Raw genomic sequence first — 22,781 nt, 5'->3', positions numbered from 1 at the left:
CATGCAGGTGTTGTATGACCAGACAGTGACCGTACATCATAAATCCACTGTAAGATAGTGATACAGTAACTTTAGACGTGTTTTGTAGCAGGTCGGTTGACTGGTTAACCCAGGTAAGATCTCTGACACTTGGTGGGAGATTAAATTACAGCAAAGCCTGGGTATTCATTTGCACGTTTGTGGAGAAGCTTTTATCAGCTTCTACTTGAGGTGCCAGAATATGAAGGCAGTCTGATCATTGATGATTGATTTCCACACCCGTGTTGAACACACAGCATCTCTCTCCAGCTTCCAGCAGTGATAACAGAGCTGAACTGGAGGCGACACAGGACGTTGCTCAGGGACACTCCAGTAGAATAGACGCTTACTGAGAGAGACATAGCGATTTGTACACTAAACACCTCGAAATAAACATCAACGAGTCACAGTAGACGTTAATTATCATATGTTAGCGTAATGTTAAGCTAAGCTATTATCAGTTAGCAGCAGTTTTATGACGACTTTTTTTTCTCCTCTCAGCCTTCATAACATCACTCTCTTGGTTGGCAGGAGGGAAAAAAGATTCACCGTCTCTAAGATACTGAATGGCGTCTGCTTTTGCTAACAGCTTACAATTTGTCTCTGGCAAAAAAATAATTTATCACGATAAAAGAAAATAGAGGTATATACATTTGTGCTAGCTGGCTAATAAAGCTACTCACAGAAAACCTTGCGATCCACTTTTAAATCCAGGAGCCCATAACAGCAACGTGATTACGTAAGACGTAGCCGCACAGTTAGTCTGGGTGTTGTAGTTTTTTAGTTACCCTTACTTTTCATTCACAATATTACAGAAATAGTTCAGTTGAATACGTCCTCAATACATGTTATGGTATATCCTAATATAGCAAGTCGTTTAGACACAATAATTCATCGCAGAAAGTGCGATTTGGACTAAACAAAGAACACCATATCCCACAATCCAAAGGTCTGTGTTGACGTGCAAGCATGGCGGCTTCCACTGAAAATGTGGAAAGTGTAACAGGACTGCTAGAGGACTGTATATCTAAACATGGATTTGAAGTCTATCCTCTCAAGGTACTGTTTTTTTAGTGTAATACCAAGAAGGACTACAAAATGTGAACTATGTGCTGCCGGTCAATGCATCCACAGCGAGAACTGACAAGTTTGGGATGTATGATTATGTATTGTTTAATACACACTCATGACTCCTCACTTTTGCTTCCCTACTAAACTGTTTGTTACTGCCTCTGTGCCTCTCTTTGACACTCTGTCTTAACATGTTCACAGGTTGGTTGGTACAACTCAGTGTTGCCCCCCTCTCTGCAACTGGCTTACCCAGATGACTGCCTGGCTGTGGTGATACTCAGCACTCCTGCCATGTTTGAACAAGCCTTCCTGCCCTTCATGCAGGAGAGAGGCTGCCAGACACTATCTGACCCCATAGACCAGTGTGTCAAACACTGTGTGTCTTCTGCTGTCTCAGAGGTGTGTGTGTGTGTGTGTGTGTGTGTGTGTGTGTGTGTGTGTGTGTGCGTGTGCGTGTGCGTGTGCGTGTGTGTGTATACTTAATGGGCTTTAGGCTTTTAGGAGGTTACTGGGTGCATTCACAATACACACATAGCAGGGGTAGGCTCAATAGTATATTTTTGCCCTAGGACTCCATAATTGGTTAGGGTCAATCCAGCCATGATACCATGGTATAAACTATACAGAAAACTCCCTGAAAGTTGTTTTATTTTAAGTATTTTATGGTCTACATTATCATATCTGCCAATTCTAGCCGCGGATGGTATTGCGACTATTATTTTCATGATTGGTTTGTCACACCTAAATATTTCCCTCTCCTCTCTCTTCCCTGCAGTGTTTTCCAGGACAGAAGGTGGATGTGCGGTATGACTACGAGCTGTTGCCCAGCAGGAAGCCGAAGTTCTTGGCACAGACTGCTGCTCATGTGTCTGGAGCAGCTTTCTACTACCAGAAGTCTGATGTCACAGACCAACCCTGGGGTTTAAAAGTAATGCTTTTCATTCCTGAGGAATGCAGATGGTTGCTGTTTTATTTCATTTCATCAGTTGTGGCAGATACTTGTAGTGCAACTTTTCTCTTCTTGTCTCCTCACTCGTCTTTATCTCTGTTTGCCTGCAGAAGATGTTCGGAGTGTGTGTGCATCCGAGGTTTGGGGGCTGGTTTGCCATCAGAGCCCTGCTGGTGTTTGAAGGTATGACGGTGGGCTCTGAGCTTGTGCAGCCTGTTCCTCCTGACTGTGTGCCTTCCAGAGAGGGCAGGATAAAGCTGCTTGAGGCTTTCAACCTTCACTGGCAGGTACAGGACCTCAGCACTGTTAGTCATAATAGCTGTAGCACGCACACAATAAATGGAGACCGGGGGAAACCAAACTGTTTCATGTCAAAGACCTCCAGACACATGGCCTTCAGATAAGAGACCCCCATCGACTGGAGGTTTTGTTTGACTCCCTTCTGAGTAGATTTCAGTTGTCTGTTGAGTGTGTCTGTACTGTAGGTGGTGAGATGAGAATAAACCGAAAAAAAAACTGTATCGTCATACAGTCCTCTTCAGGAAGAAATAACATGATGCTGTACAGGATATACATTCATTCCCTTTATTTAAACAAAACGATTGAAAATAATTCTCCTCTAAACAAAGAAAATACATTCTCAACATGAAATTAAATATATGATTAGTCACAGTTAATTAGAAAGACAGGAATGTGTTTGTTGGCAAAAATCTTATAGCCCTAAAAAAGTGTATAATGTATATGTTCATTAGAAATAAGGTAGTTGTAGAAGACAACATATATTGGCTAATTTTTACCAAAGTTGAATTTCTGTTTGTTAGTAACATTTTTATATCATTTTAGTAACTATAGTAATGCTTCTGACCATTTTGTGTCATTAAAACTGCTTTCTGATTTGCATCACCAGGACTGGAGCTACAGAAACATTGTCTCTCCAGTCAGTACCTACTCTCAGAAACAGATGGACTACTTTTCCGCTAAACCCGCCCAGCGCTTCACTCTGCTCAGGACTTGGGGTTTCCTGCCGAGGGACGACGATCAGCCTGATCCCTGCTCTGACACACAGACCCAGGTGACTGGACACAGCTGAAAGACAAAGCACAGCTGTAGCGTGGAAGTGTTGCTCGTCCTCTCTGAGCACCGACCTGCACTGCTTGTCAGACTTTAAATTCACATTTGATTGGACCTTAATCGACTCGCTGAACTGAGGCCCAAGATGGGATGTTAATTTAAGCTCATACGGTTATGGTGAAAGCTTTTTATGGCATGTAGGACACCTTTTAAGGACTTTAATGTGAACAGTCACTGCTGTGGCTGCAATATGATGATTTCTGAATGGGATGTACTTGAAAATACCATATTTTATTTTCCTGAATAATAGGCAGCTCCTCTCGCACTGTCCCCTTCCTGAATGTACTCATACATAATGTATGAATTTATTAGTAAGTGCTGTTGCAGCTGAATGCAACTCTTGTTTGAGTAAAATGCTTTTAAAAAATGACCCAAATTTTTGTTGTTTTTGAGAGTACTATAATCCTCCTGTTGTTGGTGAGTGGAGGATTGATGGTATTGAACTGGGCATGTGAGGATGTGTGGACAATATGAACTCTCTAAGAACCTAAAAACAAACAGATAATACTCTGTCCTGCTTAACAAAGCAGATCATTTATTCAGTGTTTGTTTTTTTCCCTTCATGCCTTTCCATATTGTGAAGAGAAAAGCACCTGATGCGTTTTGTTTGTTTCTTACACAGACTGTAGATGTCTATATTGCAACAGGAACTTTCACTTCACCCATTATGCAACTCATACTCCGCATCAACACAAAAAGCTTCAAGAAGTGTGTCTCACCAGCCTGAAGCCTGCTGAATTATGTACCTTTTAAGTAGTGGTATGTGATCTTAAAAAGAAAACTATTTTTATTTAACAGTGAAGCCATAAAAAACAATAAAGGACTGTATGACTGGGTGGATCTGAACTTAACAAGTGACAAACTGCTTGATAATATTCCCATCCTTAATGCAAAAACACAACATATATAAACAAAATTAGGAAATCAATGAACACCACACTAAAGAAGACACATTTAAATGACTAGTTCACCAAAATATACACAAAAAAGTAAAGTGATCATTTTAGCCATGCAGATGGTTTATAGATAATCTCTGAGGTTTCTGCATCCATCCCCAATACAAAGAAGGTGAATGGACTTTCATTTGTGCTGCTCACAGCATTGAAGGCAAGGCAAGTTGTATAACACATTTCAAGAACAAGGCAAAGTGCTTTACATAAAACATTAAAAGCATTCAGGACAAAGAGCAAAAGAAAAACATTATAAAAGGCCATTTAAATACAGTCAAAAATAGCTAAGGAAAATAAAAATAAGCTAAAATAGAATAACACAGATTTGATTTAATAAAAGGCGACAGAGAACTGAAAAGTCTTCAGCCATGATTTGAAGACCTGCAGTTTTTTGGGAATTAGTTCCAGATCTGTAAAGCAAAACTGCATTTCAAAAAATTCAACAGTAGTCTTTCATCTGTATTGTGTACAATATTTTAACAAATGAGTGTTGATCATATCAATCTAAATAAACATTTATGTTATCTGTCTGTCCATCTATCAATCCCTAGTATTTATTGGTCCCATTGTTTAGTTCTTGTCTCCAGTTTACCTGACACTCAGCTTGATGCATTATAGATGTGAGCGGCCTCTGCCCCCCAGCCTGGTGACAGACTGACTACTTTCAACTGTGACTGACCTCTCAGCACCCCACACAACACTGTGACCTCAGGACACACACGTGCATTGCTTAGTTTATGTCTTCATTATCTTTTTATAAAGGTAAATTCTCAAACACATACATACATTAATGCCTGAGAGAGGCTCAGTACAGCCTGTGGACAGCTGCACTCAGTGACTCCAACATGAGGGGTTTACTGTGTTCTTCTTCTTCTGCCTGAACAGGAACAAAGTGTATCTATCAGCAGTTCTGCAGTAGGATTTCAGTGCGGCTCACATGCATTATTACACCTGTAGATGTCACTGTTTGCCTCTTCATGCAGAATGAGGCTTTGCACTGCTGTCTGTGAAGCATCTGCAGATGTTCAGCTTGGCACTTGATAAAAGTCAACTACTGATGCCGCAGCTTTATTTCACTCGTGCCTTCATCATTTCACTCTTTTCTTTCTCCATTTGTGACTTTTTGTTCAAAGGAGACATGCCTTGCTTCATTTCACATTTTTGGTTCATTGCAACACCTCGTCTCTCTCTTACTGCATCCCTCTCCTCACCCCCTTCTCACCCTGCCGTGCTATTCTGTCTATCTGTGTACTGAATCAGCATTTCAGAGCAGTATGCCGCAGGCCCGCAGAGAGGCAGACCATGGAGTTAATTATACTCCCACAGATACTCGATCTCTCCTCTATCCCCCTCCTCTGTTGCTCTATCCCATCTCTATCTCTCTCTCTCTCTTTCTCTCTCTCTCTTTCTTTCTCTCACTTTGTCTCTTTCGATGTCTTTAAGTCAGTTAACTCTGCAGTTAACTGTAAGTCTCACCATAAACGTCTACGGATGTCTGATATGTAATAGATGTTACATATGATGCATTTTGTGGCTCAGTCCGAGAAGCAGAACAATATAACTAAAAGATAAATGTATTGTAATGAAGCTTATTTTCCAGTAGCCAACCACAGGCAATTTATTTGGCACTTAAATCTAAACAAGAACCAAGCAGGCACAGAAACCTCTTGCAGTTTATTTTGTCTTTGCTGTCTCTCTTTGCATCCTTCCCTCACTCTGCTGATTCCTTCTTCCTCTGTAAGTTTTGAGCTCAGACATTCATGCCTCTGGGAAGCTGTAGGCATAATTTTATATGGAGAAATCTGGCAGAGTGAGAGGGCAACCCTCTCACAGTTTGCAGGTTTCTGAGTATCTGCTGTTGTGGGCGAGAAAACTGCAGCTGCAGCTGGGAATACGGGGCATCCATCAGCTCAACATTTAAGGTTACGCGTCAGGCATGAAGCAATAACAAGTATAAAAGAAGCTAAGAAGGGTGAGTGAGATGGGAGGGAAATGCTCCTGATAATCTATAGCTCTCTCTCCCTCCCTCTCTTTCCTGCAGGACTCTGTTTTCTCCACAGTGCAGCTTGAGTCCTGGCAGACAGGGCTGCACCGCTGAGCAGGTCTTGTGATTTTGCAAGACTGCAGAGGCAATTTTGGACTTTGACTGATGTGGGACACAAGAGGTTACCAGCATTACATTACAAGGCAATACATTATTTTTTTTAAATATATTGTTTCCTCCACAAGATTCACAATGGGACACCCTGTAAATTCAAACAAGAGATTACAGATACACTCAAACTATCAGACTATAGATTTAGTAAATGCTGCATTGAAGAGCATAGAAAGTAGTTCCACAGCAAAGCTTGTAAATCCAATAAAAGTGGGTGCAGGGTTGCTGATTGTAAAAGTAAATGAGTTTAGAATCAGTCTGTTAGGAGAAGCTGTGTTAAAAGTCTGCTGGGTGTTGCTCTTAAAAAACACATAATCCAAAACAGAGAAAACAGTAATGATATGTTTGTGAGCAGCTAGAAATTATCCACCGCTGCTGAGACAGTTTTGGGCAGAGATGAAAAAGAAGAGAAAGAAAGGGAGAGAAGAAAAAAAATCAGAGTGGCGTTTCATGAGTTGTGGATCAGTGAAGCAGTGTTATCAGCCCACAGACATCAGTTAACAAGAAGAGGGGTGGGGGGGTAAAGGCCAGCAGCGTACCAGCAACAGAGGGCAAGTGAGCAATGAGTGGTGGGGAGGGGGAGGAAAAGCCCAACATCCAGAGTGTTTGGTAAAGATTATAATTTAATATTTACAATACAGTTAAAAGTTTGAGTAGAATCCCCAAATATTACACATATAGTAAATGGAGATTTATGAGAAATAGGGAAGAGCTTAATTATGACTCTGTTCTCTTTCTCTATTTCCACACAAAATAGTATATTTTCTCACAGAGCCTGTCTCTCTCTCTCTCTCTCTCTCTCTAAACCACACAGCTTCAATGTGCGTGTGTGTATGTGTGTGTGTGTGTTTCCAGAGGTTTTAAACGTTCAAAACCGTCTCCTTATCACTTTCTTGGATTAGCATAATTAACCACTAGTCCTTTGCCTCAGAATTCCCGCTTCAACCAATCAGCGGTTGGCTCAGGTTGCACAGGCCAATGGAGGAGAGATGGAGCAGTCAGCTAAGGATAGAGGGCTCTGAAGAGAATGAGGAAGGGTTGGGCAAATAGAGGACTGTCCGATTATCTCATTATCAGACTCAGACAGGCGATTAAGCTGGAAATCCCTCCCTTCTTCACACACACAAACACCTAACATGCATTTTAAATAAATAGATAAACATCAAAATCAGATGTGAATCATGCCTATCATCGTAATCCTCATTGTTTTCTCTCCATGCCTCCCACTGTCTCTCCCACGGGTACGAGCATGCGTTGAACATGCCAACATATACAGCTCATTTGGTGTGTCACAAAGAAGACACTAATTTTGCCATTAACTGTTACTGAGTCTGCATGCAAGCACAAGACTCTCATTCCCACGATTAGCAGGAAACTAATGAGGAGCAGCCAACGAAAGACAGGGCAAGTGGCATGGTTATTCATGAAGTGGAAAACGCTGGGAGCAACCTGCCAGCTACTGGGATGTCCACATGTGTGTACTGTACACTCTTTACTCATTGGTTTAGTCAATGCCGCAATGATTCTTACGTGCAACTTAAATGTAATTTAAATGTAAACAAAATAATCCAGAATGTTTGTAGGAGTTTGTAAGTGGACACAAGCGTCAGTGCATTAAATGAATGTTGATAAGGAAACAGCAGCATTATTTTTGTTTCTCTCGGGGGAACAACAGAATTCGCCTGACACCCCATCGTCTCCAGTATAAACCCACCATCAAAGAACAGTGTGGCAGTCAGACAGGAGAGGAGGATTAGCCCAAGCAAAGGCTCTCCTTACATAATCCACCGTTTTAGATGAGCTTCATTCCCCCTGAGAACGTGATACATTTAACCCTTCGAAACAGAGAGGTAGCAGCTTCAGCCTGTAAGACCGTGTAGATCTGCAGTCGAGAGACATCGTTAAAACTCTTTGCCAAGCCTCAGCTGTCACAAACTTTTTTTCTGTCTCTCCTTTAGAGTCAGGCAAAGTCCTGGATGCATCTAAGTGGCTCAGTGTCCACATTAAAGGTTTGTTGAGAGGTGAGTTTAGCACAGCTCAAACTCTTAACTGTTAATACTTATTAGGCAAGCCTTTACCATTTCTTTTGACAAATGTTTTCACCAGTACATTCCTAACATCTCCAACATAGTTTACTCAAACGTGTACATTTCAACGTGTCTCTTAGCTGTGTGAGTGCATGTAATCATTGAGTGCATGTAATCATTTAATTAGACCATTAAATCAATCTGCACGCAGCGGAGAAGTAAGAAAGGTGATAAGAAAGTTGATCAATGACTGGAAGAAAAAAGCTGCACCAAAACCACACATGCATGCATGAAATAAGGTTTATTGAAGCGCAACATGCAGGTGCACCGCACAGTGGAGCTGATTTATTGTTTGTTTACAGTGAGGGAAATACTACAGTGCACTTAAAGGGGCTATAGAGAGAGGAGGGGCTGTTTTGCTCCATCCTGCTGCTTACTGAATGACTGCATTTAGCTCCATCCCTCTCATGCCTGGTACAGTATGTTGCTAGGGAAGAAGCCCACGTGGTGCCATGAGTTAATTTATTGCTATGCATTAAGTATTACATCACAGCTGCCGATGAACTCTAAATCTGCCACTTATAGCAGATTAGTTCCTTACTTACTTTGGCTCTCATCTACATCTCCCCTCTCTGTTTTGTCCTTGATGTATTTCTTTTTCTTTGCTTTGGGTGAAATAACAAAGAAAAATGTGGAAAATGTTTGGTCACTTGCTGTCATTTTCATCTGTCAGTCCTCCTGCGGCCACTTCCTCTATCACACCTCCCTTCCTCGCTGTTTGTTTCCCTCACACTTCTCCTCTTCACCTCTCTCTCCAGCCTCCCCCCACCCCTCTCACCCCCCTCAGGGAGACTGGTTTGTTGTGTCGTGTTGCTGGGCTATGGAAGAAAATTATGCTCAGTCACAGTTATCATTACCTGTGTTTACTCTCTGTTGGGTGTGTGTGGACTATGGTTTTTGACAATGTAGTTTGTTAGCAGACTGTTCCCACTTATTACATGACTTTAAAAGATATGACTGATGATTTTTAATATTTTTCTCTTTGTCAACAAGTCTTATGTGCAGAGTCAAAAAAGTCTTATGTGCCTATCCAAAGCCTGATATATCATATTCCTATATGCTGTAGACCACACTGCTGCACTGGGTGACATGTTCCTTCACCACAAAGAGTTTGGGCACATTGTGTCAAAACAGTTCCGAAAACTAATAACTTACCACAGTTTCAGTTTCTGGAGAGTGGTTCCTTGTACAGCACCAGAGAGTGTGTGGGAGTACATTTTTATAGGTTTGCTAGCTTGATGTGCTACTGTACATGTCAAACCTCTTGACTTTGATTTTACATTGTAAAGAACTTTAAGTCAAGAGGTTGTGATATGTAGCCCAAAAAGCTCTGTAAATTAATTTGTGATGCAAAGCGTACAAAGTAATGTCTACTGTATCTGGAACTACTCTCTTGAGACTGAAAACATGATGGCTGTTATTAGTCTTCAGAGCCGTTTCTGAACAATCTAAGGTAGCCGTTGCCTTCAGGGGGAATGAACAGGTCACCTGATGCAACGGTGAGGCTCACTGATGTATTTTTAATAATTTTTGAACAACAAACTACAGCACAGAGGAATATGACATATCAGACTTTGGAATACACACATAAACCTTATAAGGAGGATGAGCTTATTGTTGGTTTGGCTGTGCACATGAGATTTGTGGACAATAAGAAAAATCCTTTTAAGTGTCTTTTACCAATTTGACCACTCATATCAAGAACAGCCTTGACATAAACCAAAGAGTCAGGACAGATAATTGCTTACAGGCCTAAAGCTTCATGTGTTATTGTGTGTGTTTATGTGTGTGTCTACCATCCACCCACACCATCATGTATCCCGCAATGTGCATCCTGAACATAGCACTACTCCAGTGTGCTGCAGGCTTAGAAAATACACTCTATAAGGTACTTTGCATATGTCTATGGGTGCATGTTGATGTATTTTTATGTAAATGATCTCCATTCTGAAAGCAATATTGCCCCTGCATTGTGTGGCTGTTCTCCAGTTTTAACAAGTCAATAATTTATGTACAGCTTAAAGTTATAAATCCTCTCAAATGAAATGAATACTGCCTCCTTTCAGTTTTTAACCTAAAAGTCTGAAACAGGCTGGTGTGGGGGTGCAGTGTTATTATGAGGCTGCTTTGGTCTTATTAGTAGTTCAATGTCACTGAGCAAGAGAGCACCACTGAGTAAAATATCCCTTGTAATGGAGATAGTAAAGGTCAAAGCCTCATTCGAGTCAAATACTAAAATATTCACAGGCTTATGTGGAAATCCGTCTCCACACACACAGAGGAATCAAGGAGAGCCCGCAGGTTTTGCTTTCAAACCCTTGAGTACTCAGCACACCTGTCGTCCACCACTCAGCATCGGTAAGTGTAATGGGAGAACAGATGAATTCATTAGGCTCAGATTGACCTGCTATGATGAGCAATTTAGTTTCAAACACAGTGAGGCACCTGCGGGAGAGAGGAAATTAGCATTTTAAATAGGGACGATTATAGGCCAGGCCACTCTGTGTGTGTGTGTGTGTGTGTGTGTGTGTGTGTGTGTGTGTGTGTGTGTGTGTGTGTGTGTGTGTGTGTGTGTGTGTGTGTGTGTGTGTGTGGCTGCACACACAGACATCTCCTTTCTCCTCAGTTACTTGAGTAACACACCAATGTGGTTTATGCCGTCTGAAATATTGACGCAACATTATGCTCACCTCCCACGCCTCAATGCACTTTTTTATAAATAGAGTGCCGGTGCTGAACACAGCTGGAGAGCACTTCTGAGAGCACTTGAATCTGACACAACACAAAGAAACCACTCTGCCCTACTCCTACATTTAGCTGGCAGGCGTTACAAAATAGTTACCATTGTGAGCATTTAAATTACAGATGGCTTTGATATGATAGTTACAGGATATCAGCTTTAAAAAACACAGATTTATGCTGGTAAAATACAGGTTTGTCAGTGTTGTTTTATTCTCTCAATTTATATTCTGGCCCATGCATTGAGAAGGATGGAATTTTTTAGAGCTGCACTGATCAATATTTTTCTATTAACAATGTATCAAAGCTCATTTTAGATTTTTTTTCGCTTGTTATTCTACAGCCCAAAGTTTTACTGTTTTGGTTCAGTCTCAATGCTTTCATTAAACTTGTTTCCAACTATTTGTCCACCAAACAGAAGACAGAAGTCAGCGGCTGGCAGGTGGGTCACTTAGGCTAAAGAACCAGCTATTTCCTTCAGCAGTTGGACACCAAAAAGGAGCTAAAAAAGTGTGTGAGTATTGGACTTAAATCTGTTAGCTTGCCAGAAGCGCAATAAACAAAGGCTGATGTTGCTCTGTGTCAGCTGGATGTGTAAATAGATGCCTGCTTGTTAACCCAAACCCCAACACAGTTTTATAAGGTGATAATGATAATGTTGTGTTCATAGCTTTATGTTGCCCCCGCCATCCCCAAGTGACCAGAAAGGGTGTTTTGATTATTCTATTGAAGACTGGATATGAACCATGATTCTAAAAATGTGAGACAAAACAGCGTTACAAGATGCAAAACAAATCAAAACGACATGATGAAACAACAAGACACGATAAATTATCTTTTCCTGACACATTTCAGGGGCAGGTCTGTTTTAATTTAATCTGGTTTGTTTTGGTGCAAATTCAGTGCGTTTAACTCATCAGAGAGTGGGAATGCGCATGCGTGTGTATGTGTGTGTGTGTGTGTGTGTGTGTGTGTGTGTGTGCGTGTGGAGGATATATGATGAGTTTTTTCTTACAAATCTCACTCCAGCATGCAAACGCTCCCTCCTGTGATGGCTCTCGCTGTTCTAAATCCATTAGCACTTTAGCCTACAGTCGTGAGTTATCTCTCTCTAATCGTTCAGAGCGGAGGAAAAGAACTCATCTTTTTTGTAAAAGGCCAACAAGTCACGCTCAAACAGTGACTTAAGATAAATGACTGAAGATTTTTTAAATATATATATATTCTAATAGCTTAATATCCCTCCTTGCAAGGGACTTCTGAGTGAGAACCTTTTGATGGAGGCACTATTTATGTGCATCAGCTGAAGAAGCCAGATGAAAGATAAGAGCAAAAATATCTACGTTCTACCATCAACAATCAGCAATGTGTGCTTCCAAGTTTTTCCTTGCATTCAGGCAAAGTGAGAGCATATTGTTACAGAGAAATGTCAGCATAGAGTAAAAACAGCTTCTTAGAGTGAAAACAGGCTTCCTTATTGTTGAGTTTGACCATCTCAGATGGGAGCTGTTGAGTTTACAAAAAGTTCTTCACTGCAAATGAGGCTGAGAGGGTTTGTTACACACACATACACACACACACACACACACACACACACACTGGGTCGAGCTGAGTCAGGCTTATCGAGAGCTACAAGCATCTGCTCTCCCTCACACACACACTAACGCACACACATGCACGTACATGCACGCACATGCACAGAGTTCCTGCGTCGGATCGATAGCAAAGCATCTTGGTGAAGAGAGGGAGGCCCATGTGGAGGAAAGGAAACACAAAAAATTGCATCTCTCCTTCTTTGTTCCCTCTATTCTCATCTTTTATCTTGATCTCTCTTGTATTGATCCAAAAATTACTGTTTTTCGCAGCAGCCTCCAGAATGATATCTGACCATGCATCTTTCAAATTCTCTCTTTCCCTGCCCTCTTTTCATCTCCTCTCCAATAATCAATTAAACAAAAAAATACCCAAAGGAAATCAAAACCAGCCTTTCTCATAATTTACGATTTTTACAGATTTTTCCCCATATAACACAAAGGCCAAATTGGCTGCCTTTTAAATGAAAGAAAAGAGTTTACATCCTGCTGGGGTGGAAATGTGCTTATTTCCTCAGGGAGATTGTTAGAGATGGGTAAGTACAAGGTGGATAATAGTGACAGACAGAGTAATCTGCTCTTTGTGCTCTCTTGGGAAGCAATAAAGATCACATCCAGACTCATCAGCCCACCACAGCTCTGGATAGAGGGGGAAATTGAGTCTGAGTTTGAGCAGGTATTCTCCTGAGACTGGACATTTGTTTGTTAGTGAAGAAACTTTACATAACAAGCGTTGCACCATTTACTCACATGTCAAATTTCTGCAGCTGACTACAGCGCAGAACAATGTACACACACCACTGTGTTGTCCGTCTCAAAGCCGTCAGCCGTGCCTGCTCAGCTGTGTGTGGAGCGTCAGTGTGTATTTCATCTGAGTGGGTATCTACTCGGCTATACTCAGTGTCTCCCAAGATGAGTCAGACTACACCTCTACCTGGAATAGGATCAAGAAGCCATCCATCACACAAACACAGCTACTATAACCAGCTGCGAAAAGTGCTGAGCCAGCAGTTCTGTGAGAAAGGGCATATGGGAATATATCCTTTATTTGCGTTTTGACAAAAATGCGAGGTAAGCATAAATGCTTTTCATTTCCTTCAGGTAGAACAGGTGACCCTTGCTGGTTATATACCTATTGATGAAGAGGGACATATAATCACGAGACACTCTGCTCCACAATTAGGCTTTCCCCTCCACATCCAGGTCCTCTTCTTCATGATGAAACCTTCTTCTTCATCCAGCACTTCTAAACTCAGACACACTCTCCATCTTTTTATTCTTACTTTCTCACATCCCGACACTCACACAGACATGCTGGAACAAAGAAGACAGAAAATAGACTTTGTATTCATGGAGCGGCGACTTCACAGAGTTTGTTTGCATGTGTCTTTGAAGAGTCTGCGTCTGTCAGACTCACAGAGCAGTTTATTATGATGATCTAGATTCCAAACGAAGCTCAATTACTTGCCTCAGCTAATGTTTTAATTTGACACCTCAGTAGAGCACCAGAATGAAAATTATGACACTTGACGAAGAGGAAAGGAGAAAGCAGAGAGGAGGAGGAGGAGAGGGAGTAAAAGACATGATGAGACCTCATTAAGGCTACAACGAAGCAAAGTGTGTGCGTCCGCGTGCGTGCTCATGCGCTGTGCGTGAGCATGATCAAGTCATTTGTGTGTGTTTTCGCCAGTGCGAGTGTGCGTCTGTGTGTGTGTGTGTCATTCAGAGCAGATCTGGGAAGCCCCTGGGAGGGTTAAGTAGGGAAACAGAAGAGATTGAGGTGGGGAATTCTCATCAAAAAAAGTCCAAATCAGGAAAGGTGTCGACGAGAGCCACTGCAAGGGGACAGAGGGGAACAGAGGGCGTTGGGGGGGGGGAGTGTACGCGCGGGTGTGTGTGTGGTGGTTGTGGGGGGTTCAGGTGAAGGAAAGATGGGTCACATGTTTGACATAAGGGCAAAATGAATGATACAGGAGGGGAGGGTAAAGTACAAAGAAGAAGGAGACAAGGAATTACTTTAATGTTATGAACATTAGCAGCTTACAGGATTGGACGGTGGGGGAGATATGCGTAGATATGCGTCATGATGTGGGGGCTCCATCTCAGGGGTGAAGTCGTGTTGAGAGGGGTGAGGTGCTGGCAATGGTAGGGGGGAGGGGGGTGGGGGGGTCCTTGGGGGCAGTCCTGTGGTAATGAGCTGTTACTCTCAGAGGAAGATGAGCTCTATTACAGGAACACTGAGCTGCTATTCTGAGGTTTAATCTGAGGCTGGTTCACCTTCTCATGCTGCTCAGCACAGATACGCACTCTTCCTTTGACAACCTGCTGAATGTAGAAGGAAGCGAGCAGGAAGTGTTCGGAAGATTTTCGGCTCAGGTTTTTGTTGCTGTCATAGCCGTATCAGAAACCTGGATAAAAGATGCTCTCGTCATGTGTCAGATCTGAACCGAGCCGATGCTTCAATGGAAGACTGTGATACAGTTTTGTCTGAGTGAGATGTGATTTCTGTTTTCTGTCACATCAGTTTGTTTCCTCTCATACTCCTCTCCCTCCACCCTCATTTCATCCCTCTATCTGTCCAAAGCAGGGATGGAAATCCTGTTATATAGGTCTTTTAGATAATCTCACAGTCACCGCGTGAATCTGGCTCACCATGGTTTCTGTTCAGGTTCAAAGGTTCAGTCCTGCAGGGAGCTTTGCCATCAGACAGCTGGTCAAAGGTCAGCAGGACGAGGTCAGAAAGCCAAACGTCTGTTGGGGACATTTGTCCAGCATTTTTTTAGTCAGGCTTGGGGCAAAAACAGTAATGTGTCATCATGTTGTGTCACAAGTAAGTTTACTCGGCTGATGTATCTGCCATTACTCTAGGAGGAGGTGAAAATATTTGCATAAATCCTTGTTTAATACTTCATATACACTAGTGGTTTTCTGTCTTTTTATGTATATAAAATAACACTGCCCAGTGATAGAGTCACCCTCATAGTTTCAGGTTTCAAATTTTCCACATAAGGATTCCTCACACAAGTTTGGATTCTTAAACAGTTGGTATTTAAACTTTTAAAAAACAACATTTGTCTTTATAGTACAGTATAGTACAAATTAAGAATTAGCACCTAAATTGAACTTGATTTTTCATTCCTAGCCATACTGGCAACATAGCTCTATGGATAGCAGTGTTGTTCTGTCTGAAATATCTGAAATCTAGATGGATTGCACTTTCATGGTTCCCAGAGGATAACTCAAGACCTTTGTGATCCTATGACTTTTCCTTTAGCAGCAGGTCAAAGTTGTCATTTTTCATGTGAAACACCTCAATATACTTGATTGACAGACACCACATTTTGTACCAATATTCATGTATCCCAGATGATGTACCCCCACGTCGTGGCTCCTGTAGTGCTATTTGTGCCTTCAGTGAAATGTCTTGAAAACTGCTCAGATTGTCATGAACTTAGGTACGGAAATGTATATCCCCTTTGATCTCCTGATTGCATTTCAGCTTCAGCCACTGTCTAAACTCATCAATTATGATGGACCACTCATTTTATCATGGTATAATAACTTGTTTGTAATTTTGTCACGTTGATGGTGTGTCTGTGTTTTCTAGATTTTGGTCAATTTTAAACACAACTTAGAGGAATATATCTGGAAAAATGTTTATTTAGCCAATAAAATATAGGAATATTGTTTATACTAGTGCTGTCTGAACTGAATGTATGAACAGCATGAAATGATTCCTTAAACAAGCCTTGGTGGCCAGTCAGTGTCAATTGTCTGTTTGAAGAAGAAAGCTTAGTGGCTGTAGTGAAAAGGGCGCTATGGGAATGCTATCAGTGTACACAGGCTGTGTTCAAACAACTGGAAACACTCCATGCATCAAATTACAATCTCACTATATTTACTGATTACTGTTGCAAATAGTAAATGGAGAAGAGTAAATTTTGTCTCTGCTTGTTTCCTTATCCTTGTTTTTCTGCTTCAGTGTGTCAGCGTGACCCGGTGACACACTGAGCTGTCAGGATCGATTGAGGTTCCTCAACGCTGGCAGCAGAGACCAGGCCTGGCATTCTGGCATCGGCATGCCATGTCTGGTCTACCATCGCTGCTTAGAAAGCCCTCAGCCACAGTGATGCACCACTATTACCAAGAGAAGCTGCAGCAAACACTGCACACACAACTACTTTACATGCATAAAAGCTCAGCTTTTATAACATTAACCAAGCTGCAATGCTGAACCCTCTCACCTAAAGTATGTGCAGTACATGGATTCACTCCCCTCTTGCCTTTCTACCTCCCTCAGCTGTGTTTTTAGCTCTCTCTCTCTCTCTCTCTCTCTCTCTCTCTCTCTCTCTCTCTCTCTCTCTCTCTCTCTCTCTCTCTCTCTCTCTCTCTCTCTCTCTCTCTCTCTCTCTCTCTCTCTCGACGTTAAGTGCCAAGTGAAGAAGGCTCTCCACTGCAGTATCTGACCCATCCTGGCAGAGGTGAGGTTGGATAATAAAACTGCTGTTCCTGCCAAAAAGACGAGAGGAGATAAGGGAGGGAGGTAAGGCAAGAGAGAGCAGAAGACAAGACAAATAAGGAGAGAGAAGCAGAATTTAAAAAAAAGAAATGAGGAACAAACAAGAGAGGGGAGAAACACTGGGGCCAAAGAGGAGGCAGAGAGAGGTGACAAAAAGAATTAGGGAGGTTAACAGATACAAAAAGACAAAAAAAGGGAAGAGTTGAAGTATAGTTTAGCTTTTACAAGGTTTGAGTGAGTTTGCAGGTGCAGCAGCGTTACATACCTCTCTTCTCTTTCCCTCCCACCTCTCCATCCCTCCATCCCATCTCCAGTGCCAGGGCATTGGTGCAGAGGCTAAATCAATCACCTCTCTGCCCTCCGTCCCTCCCTCCATCTGCACATTGTGCTGACATAGTTGGTGTATTTTTTCACATCACTGTAATGCATCGGAACACAGAAAAGAACCACAGGAGACACATTTGAGAAAGAAAGAAACCACAGCCATTCGTTAAACATCTGTTTATCGTTTTAATTATAGTAAAAGATAAAACGTTACTTAATATAAGTTACTGCAGTTTTAAATAGCCAGAACTGCTAGTCGTACACAAGCAAGTTCTGTGTAGATTCGTACAATAATAGTCTCTGTGTGTTTAATGTGTGCGTGTGTGTGTATGTGTGTATGTGTGTATGTGTGTGTGTGTGTTTGTGAGTTGTTGAGTTGTTTAAAGCTGAGAGACTAGAAGGAGGAGAGCTACTGTAAGTCAGACAACCAACATCATTAGGCCAATGATTAACAGACTGTGTGTGTGTGTGTGTGTGTGTGTGTGTGTGTGTGTGTGTGTGTGTGTGTGTGCGCGTGTGTGTGTGTGTGTGTGTGTGTGTGTGTGTGTGTGTGTGTGTGTGTGTGTGTGTGTGTGTGTGTGTGTATAGACATGTATAGTCATAATTATATGACAGTATATAGGTCAGAGACCCTCAGGTGTGTTGCTGCTCACTATGGTGTTTGTCTTTGTTTGTTCGTTTGAGTGCACATTAATGTATAGAAAGTGTGTCGTCATGTAATTACAAAACATCTGCCTCAAACAGACTTGTGACCTCTGACCTCTGTGTCTCTCTCTCCGTCTCTTTCTGCGAGTCACATTCTGGGCATGTTTGAAAAGGCGCTTGTTCGTCACTTTTCACATCCATTAGATACCTCTGAAGCCTCAGTCAGAACCTTATAAACCACAGTCAGAACCACAGCGTAAAGCATGAACAAGAACTACAACTAGTTCTGGCTCGTTTGCAGTGTTTTTTGATTATTTTTTTTAGCTAATAAATATAGGAATATAAATACTGTCTTCACTTCAAGTTTTAATCATACTATGTTGACTTTTCTAGGACGGACATCTATTCTGACAATGATTATTTGCTCCTTTTAAATACACCTACCTACACTGCCTGGCCTGTTCCACTCATGTAGTCCACTCTAAGTCTCATTAAGTCTGAGCACTTTTTCTTTTGTAAGTTGACCCGTGTTAAAGGAAATTTACAGTATTTTTTACTTGGCTCGCATAATTGTGACCATTCTAAATAATGGATCAATCGCCAAGCTACCATTTGCTTGATTAGATGGCTGTTTGGCCGTTAGAAGCTACAATAGCTAAGAGGCTACTTTCTGTTTATTCTTTTCATTTCAACTCACAGACAAGCATTTAACATGATTTAAAATTTGAGTTTATATGGAAAGCTTTAGGTTCATGTAGCCTGACCCTTGTTTTGTCAGAGTCACATTTCCTGAGTCTCTACAATGGAGGTTAGCATGACTCATTGCTGAGAATAGCCACAATTATGAGGTTAAGCTCCAGGTTGAAAAAATACAGGAACCTACTTTTAAAGCTACAATATGCAATTTCTGGAAATCAAATAGCACTTGCTAACAGTCCAGCAGTCACACTTGTGCAAATTCTGCTGGACTGTCTGTGTTTATTCGCCCCGCACAGCCAACTCTACGTTAACTGTAAGTTAGCTAGCAACAGATGCACCGGCTGCATGTTTCTGTTTAATTCAGCTTATAACTGAACTCAGAACTCACCAGAAACTCTGGTTCTTCTTTTTTTTTCCCTCCAGCCTCTCTACTTGTAAATGTATCTCGGTACATTTAAGAAACAGATTAATAAAGCCCCGGGATATGCACACATTTTTAGCTCAAGTTGAAACAATTTAAAATCTCTGGGACACGAGAAGGAAATATCTTTGTACTGCTGTTCAGCTGTTCAATGAGCCGGGGTCAGTGAAGTCTTTGATAACAACTCTCCACATTAAGATATGTTTAGCATATTTCAACAACAAAAAAAATATAAGAAAAAACTTACATACTGTAGCTTTAAGTTTGACAATGGCCCTATAGCATGGCCATCTATTGATGGTGTTGTCCTTTATGGTACAACAATCCAGTGAGTCTCTGCTCATCTTTTCTTACTGTAGGCTCCTCTTATGCCATTCAAGGGCAAGCAAGCAGAGGGAATCCTGCTGACAGCCACACTCTCCTCTGCTCCTACACAATGTCATCTACAGAAAGGCTTTTATGCTCGATAGTGTGTGTGTGTGTGTGTGTGTGTGTGTGTGTGTGTGTGTGTGTGTGTGTGTGTGTGTGTGTGTGTGTGTGTGTGTGTGTGTGTGCATTTATGTGTGTGTGTTCATAAGCTCTCGAAGTGGGGTCACGCTGAAAGTGATGCATAAACAGTTGTTGAGTTTTGACTTATCACCTCTCCTAATTCTTTTTGAATATTCCAGACACGTGATCTTAATCTCCATGGATACATGAGACATGATGGATGATGCATGATGGATAAATGAGAGCATGATCTCTATTGTTATGAGTTTGTCCACTTCAGCCTGGCTGTCATGGGTGAGTACAGAGGATGAAACTTGAACTAGTTCAAAAAGAAAATCATCTTTACCCCTGGAAGGCTGTTTTGTGCTGTGTGTGTTCGTGTGTTTGTGCATGTGCGTGTGCAATGATGGGATGTATTATTGACTTATTGCATTAGATGGTCTCTATGCTTCATGCTCACGCTCTAACATCACCCTTAGAGAAATAACGGGATCAGACTGCACATGCACACACCCACACAAACACGCACACGCAGAAACACACAGTAGTGTGAACACAAAAATGTTTTGTCCCTCGCATTGCATTTGTTCTTCTGGGCTTTTGTGTTCTTAGTAGTGTATACATTTGCCATTTCTGTCTGTCTGCTATCCTTCCTGTCTCTGTCACAGGGAGCTTTCAGGAACTCCAAAGCTGTAAGATACAGCAGCAGCACAAAGAGCGGGCAGAGTTTCGAGGGGCCGTGTGAAGGATTAGAGCCTGCTCGTTGTCAGTGGAGTGAGAGGAGTGGCGGAGCAGTTGGCAGCACAGCTGAAATGAAAGGAGGAGGGAGTGGAAAGAAAGAGAAAGAAGAAGGTTGGAGCGCTGTGAGCCAAGCAGGTGGGAGCGGAGTGTGAGGACAGATAAAGCGGGGAAAGAAAAGTTGTCAGGCGAGAGAGGGAGCGAGAAAACATTCAAGTGTGCATTTATTTAAGTCATCTGTGAGCCTCTGCTTCCTGCTCTAAGCCCCCGACCCAATCCTAGTACCCACTGTGTATGTGTGTGTGTTTTTGTGGTGTGTGTATATGTGGAGTCAAATCTTTAAGAAACGTGGAGCCACATACGACAGACAGGACGTGTCCAATATACAGCAAATCAATTTATAGAACTGGACGATGCCAGGCTCAAAGATTACTGGAGTTTATAAGAGCGTTCAGTTTCTCTTCAGCGCTCTGAGTGTGTGAGATTGCTCACACAGTGCCAACAGGCTACTGCAGCAAAATGCCCATATACACACTTAGCCCTGCAGACTTTTCTATTAACCGATACTACTTGACTTATAGCTGTAATCCTTGAGACTTCAGCCCTGGTTGATTTGGCAATAACATCCGTGGTTACTGTGGTAACAGCAAGTGAGGTTTAATACAAACCTTTGTAGAAGCTGCTTAAAGTAATGTGAACAAACGTGCCTGCTTTAATTTAATTAAAAAGTCAGTCAACATTTATCAATGACTTAAATTGTGCTGGATTATGTGCGTGCATTGTTTCATGTGTATCCCTCGTGCTTAGGTGAATAATTTGAATGGCAGACTGATTCCACCACTAATGAGACAACTATAGAGAGAAGTAATCACTGAATATAAATACATTGAATAGCTGTTGCTGAAAGAATATTATCTAGGGTTTGATTTCATAAAAATCTTACGGACTGCAACTTTTAAATTGATAAATTGATAGGCCTACAAATACTGTTATCACCCGAAATTAATACATTTGACTCAGGACTCACTATTAGCACTTATTCATGTGTTAAAGAAAGGTGTTTTGAGACAATTAAAAGATTTCTAGTGTTTGTGGTAGGCTATAAAAATCCTCACAATACTTAACTGAGTAGTTTTTATTCATGTAAGAATTCCTGTTCTATTACAGCACAAGAATTCAAGCCACTTTTATAATATTAACAAGTAAGTCTTAGAAAACTACTTTTTGTCCATTCTCCATCCTTAAGTTCTTTATTGCTTACGATGCATGATGTACAAAACTAAAGGAAACTCTAAAAGAAACGACAAAAAAAACAACATATATCAGCAGGTTTATCTGAATCTATATCAATATCAGAAATCCCTTATTGGACAAACACACACACACACACACACACACACACACACACACACACACACACACACACACACACACACACAAACGCATACAGTGAGAACTGATCTTTCTTTGTGGTTCTGAAATCTGCAGCACTAACAGCATCTCTGAACACTTATCAACAGGTTAGAAACACTCAAACATGTGTCAAGTGATGACGTGAGGAGCGGATAAGTTACCAAGCAGCCTCTCCCTCTTACTCATCACTTGCTTACGACATCCAGAACACTTCCCACTCCAATGATTTTTCTTAAGCAACAAAATGTACATTTTTTTTGACTCTTCAGCCACAAAATGTTCCTCAAGCAGACACATACAGTAGCTGCAGTGACTTCTCTAATCCAACCACATGACTATTAATGGGAGTCAGCTAAAAAATTCACACACACGTCCTTATTAACAGGTAGACATGTGTTTACATGCTGCATCCAGGTGCTGTAGATATCTATCTTTCACGTCTACTCCCTTTACAGCTGATTACACCCTCACACAAGCCTTCCTCTTCTTAGATCAATGATATTGTGTCCTTGTTGTGTCCTGTCAAGACTTAGCGCCAGGATAATGCCCGACATACACACACACACACACACACACACACACACACACACACACACACACACACACACACACACACACACACACACACACGCAGACCTCTCATCCTTTTGGCACACTAACTGACTCCCCTGTCCTCTGACCCACCCCTGTTAAAGGACTGACATTTTCTGTCTGCTAAACAGCTCTATATTTGTCGGTGGCGTAAAGCTGACATTCAGTCAGGCAAAATCAGCCTGAGAATAGCTGCTCGTACCATATAGGAAGCATTGTGTTTAAGGATACGTTCAGGTGTGTAGCTGTG

The 22,781-nt window shown here is 41.7% G+C and overlaps 1 protein-coding gene across 1 annotated transcript; it reads left to right on the top strand.

Annotated features, from left to right (window-relative positions):
• Positions 1-943: 943 nt before the first annotated feature.
• mmachc (metabolism of cobalamin associated C) lies at positions 944-3,539 on the top strand. Its single transcript, XM_062424298.1, has 5 exons — positions 944-1,077; positions 1,291-1,488; positions 1,865-2,017; positions 2,149-2,325; positions 2,946-3,539. The coding sequence occupies exons 1-5, from the start codon at positions 988-990 to the stop codon at positions 3,126-3,128; spliced, it is 801 nt and encodes a 266-aa protein (XP_062280282.1). The 5' UTR covers positions 944-987; the 3' UTR covers positions 3,129-3,539.
• The last annotated feature ends 19,242 nt before the right edge of the window (positions 3,540-22,781 follow it).

This window comes from Scomber scombrus, chromosome 8 (genome assembly GCF_963691925.1).
Source record: "Scomber scombrus chromosome 8, fScoSco1.1, whole genome shotgun sequence".
Lineage (NCBI taxonomy): Eukaryota > Metazoa > Chordata > Actinopteri > Scombriformes > Scombridae > Scomber > Scomber scombrus.
The sequence above is the reverse complement of the archived record's forward strand: the minus strand, read 5'-3'. Positions and strand labels throughout refer to the sequence as shown.

Coding starts and splice junctions, on each gene's coding strand:
- mmachc (XM_062424298.1), top strand. CDS start 988: ATGGCGGCTTCCACTGAAAATGTGGAAAGTGTAACAGGACTGCTAGAG. Junction 1,489..1,864: donor TGTCTTCTGCTGTCTCAGAG/GTGTGTGTGTGT, acceptor TCTTCCCTGCAG/TGTTTTCCAGGACAGAAGGT. Junction 2,018..2,148: donor ACCAACCCTGGGGTTTAAAA/GTAATGCTTTTC, acceptor GTTTGCCTGCAG/AAGATGTTCGGAGTGTGTGT.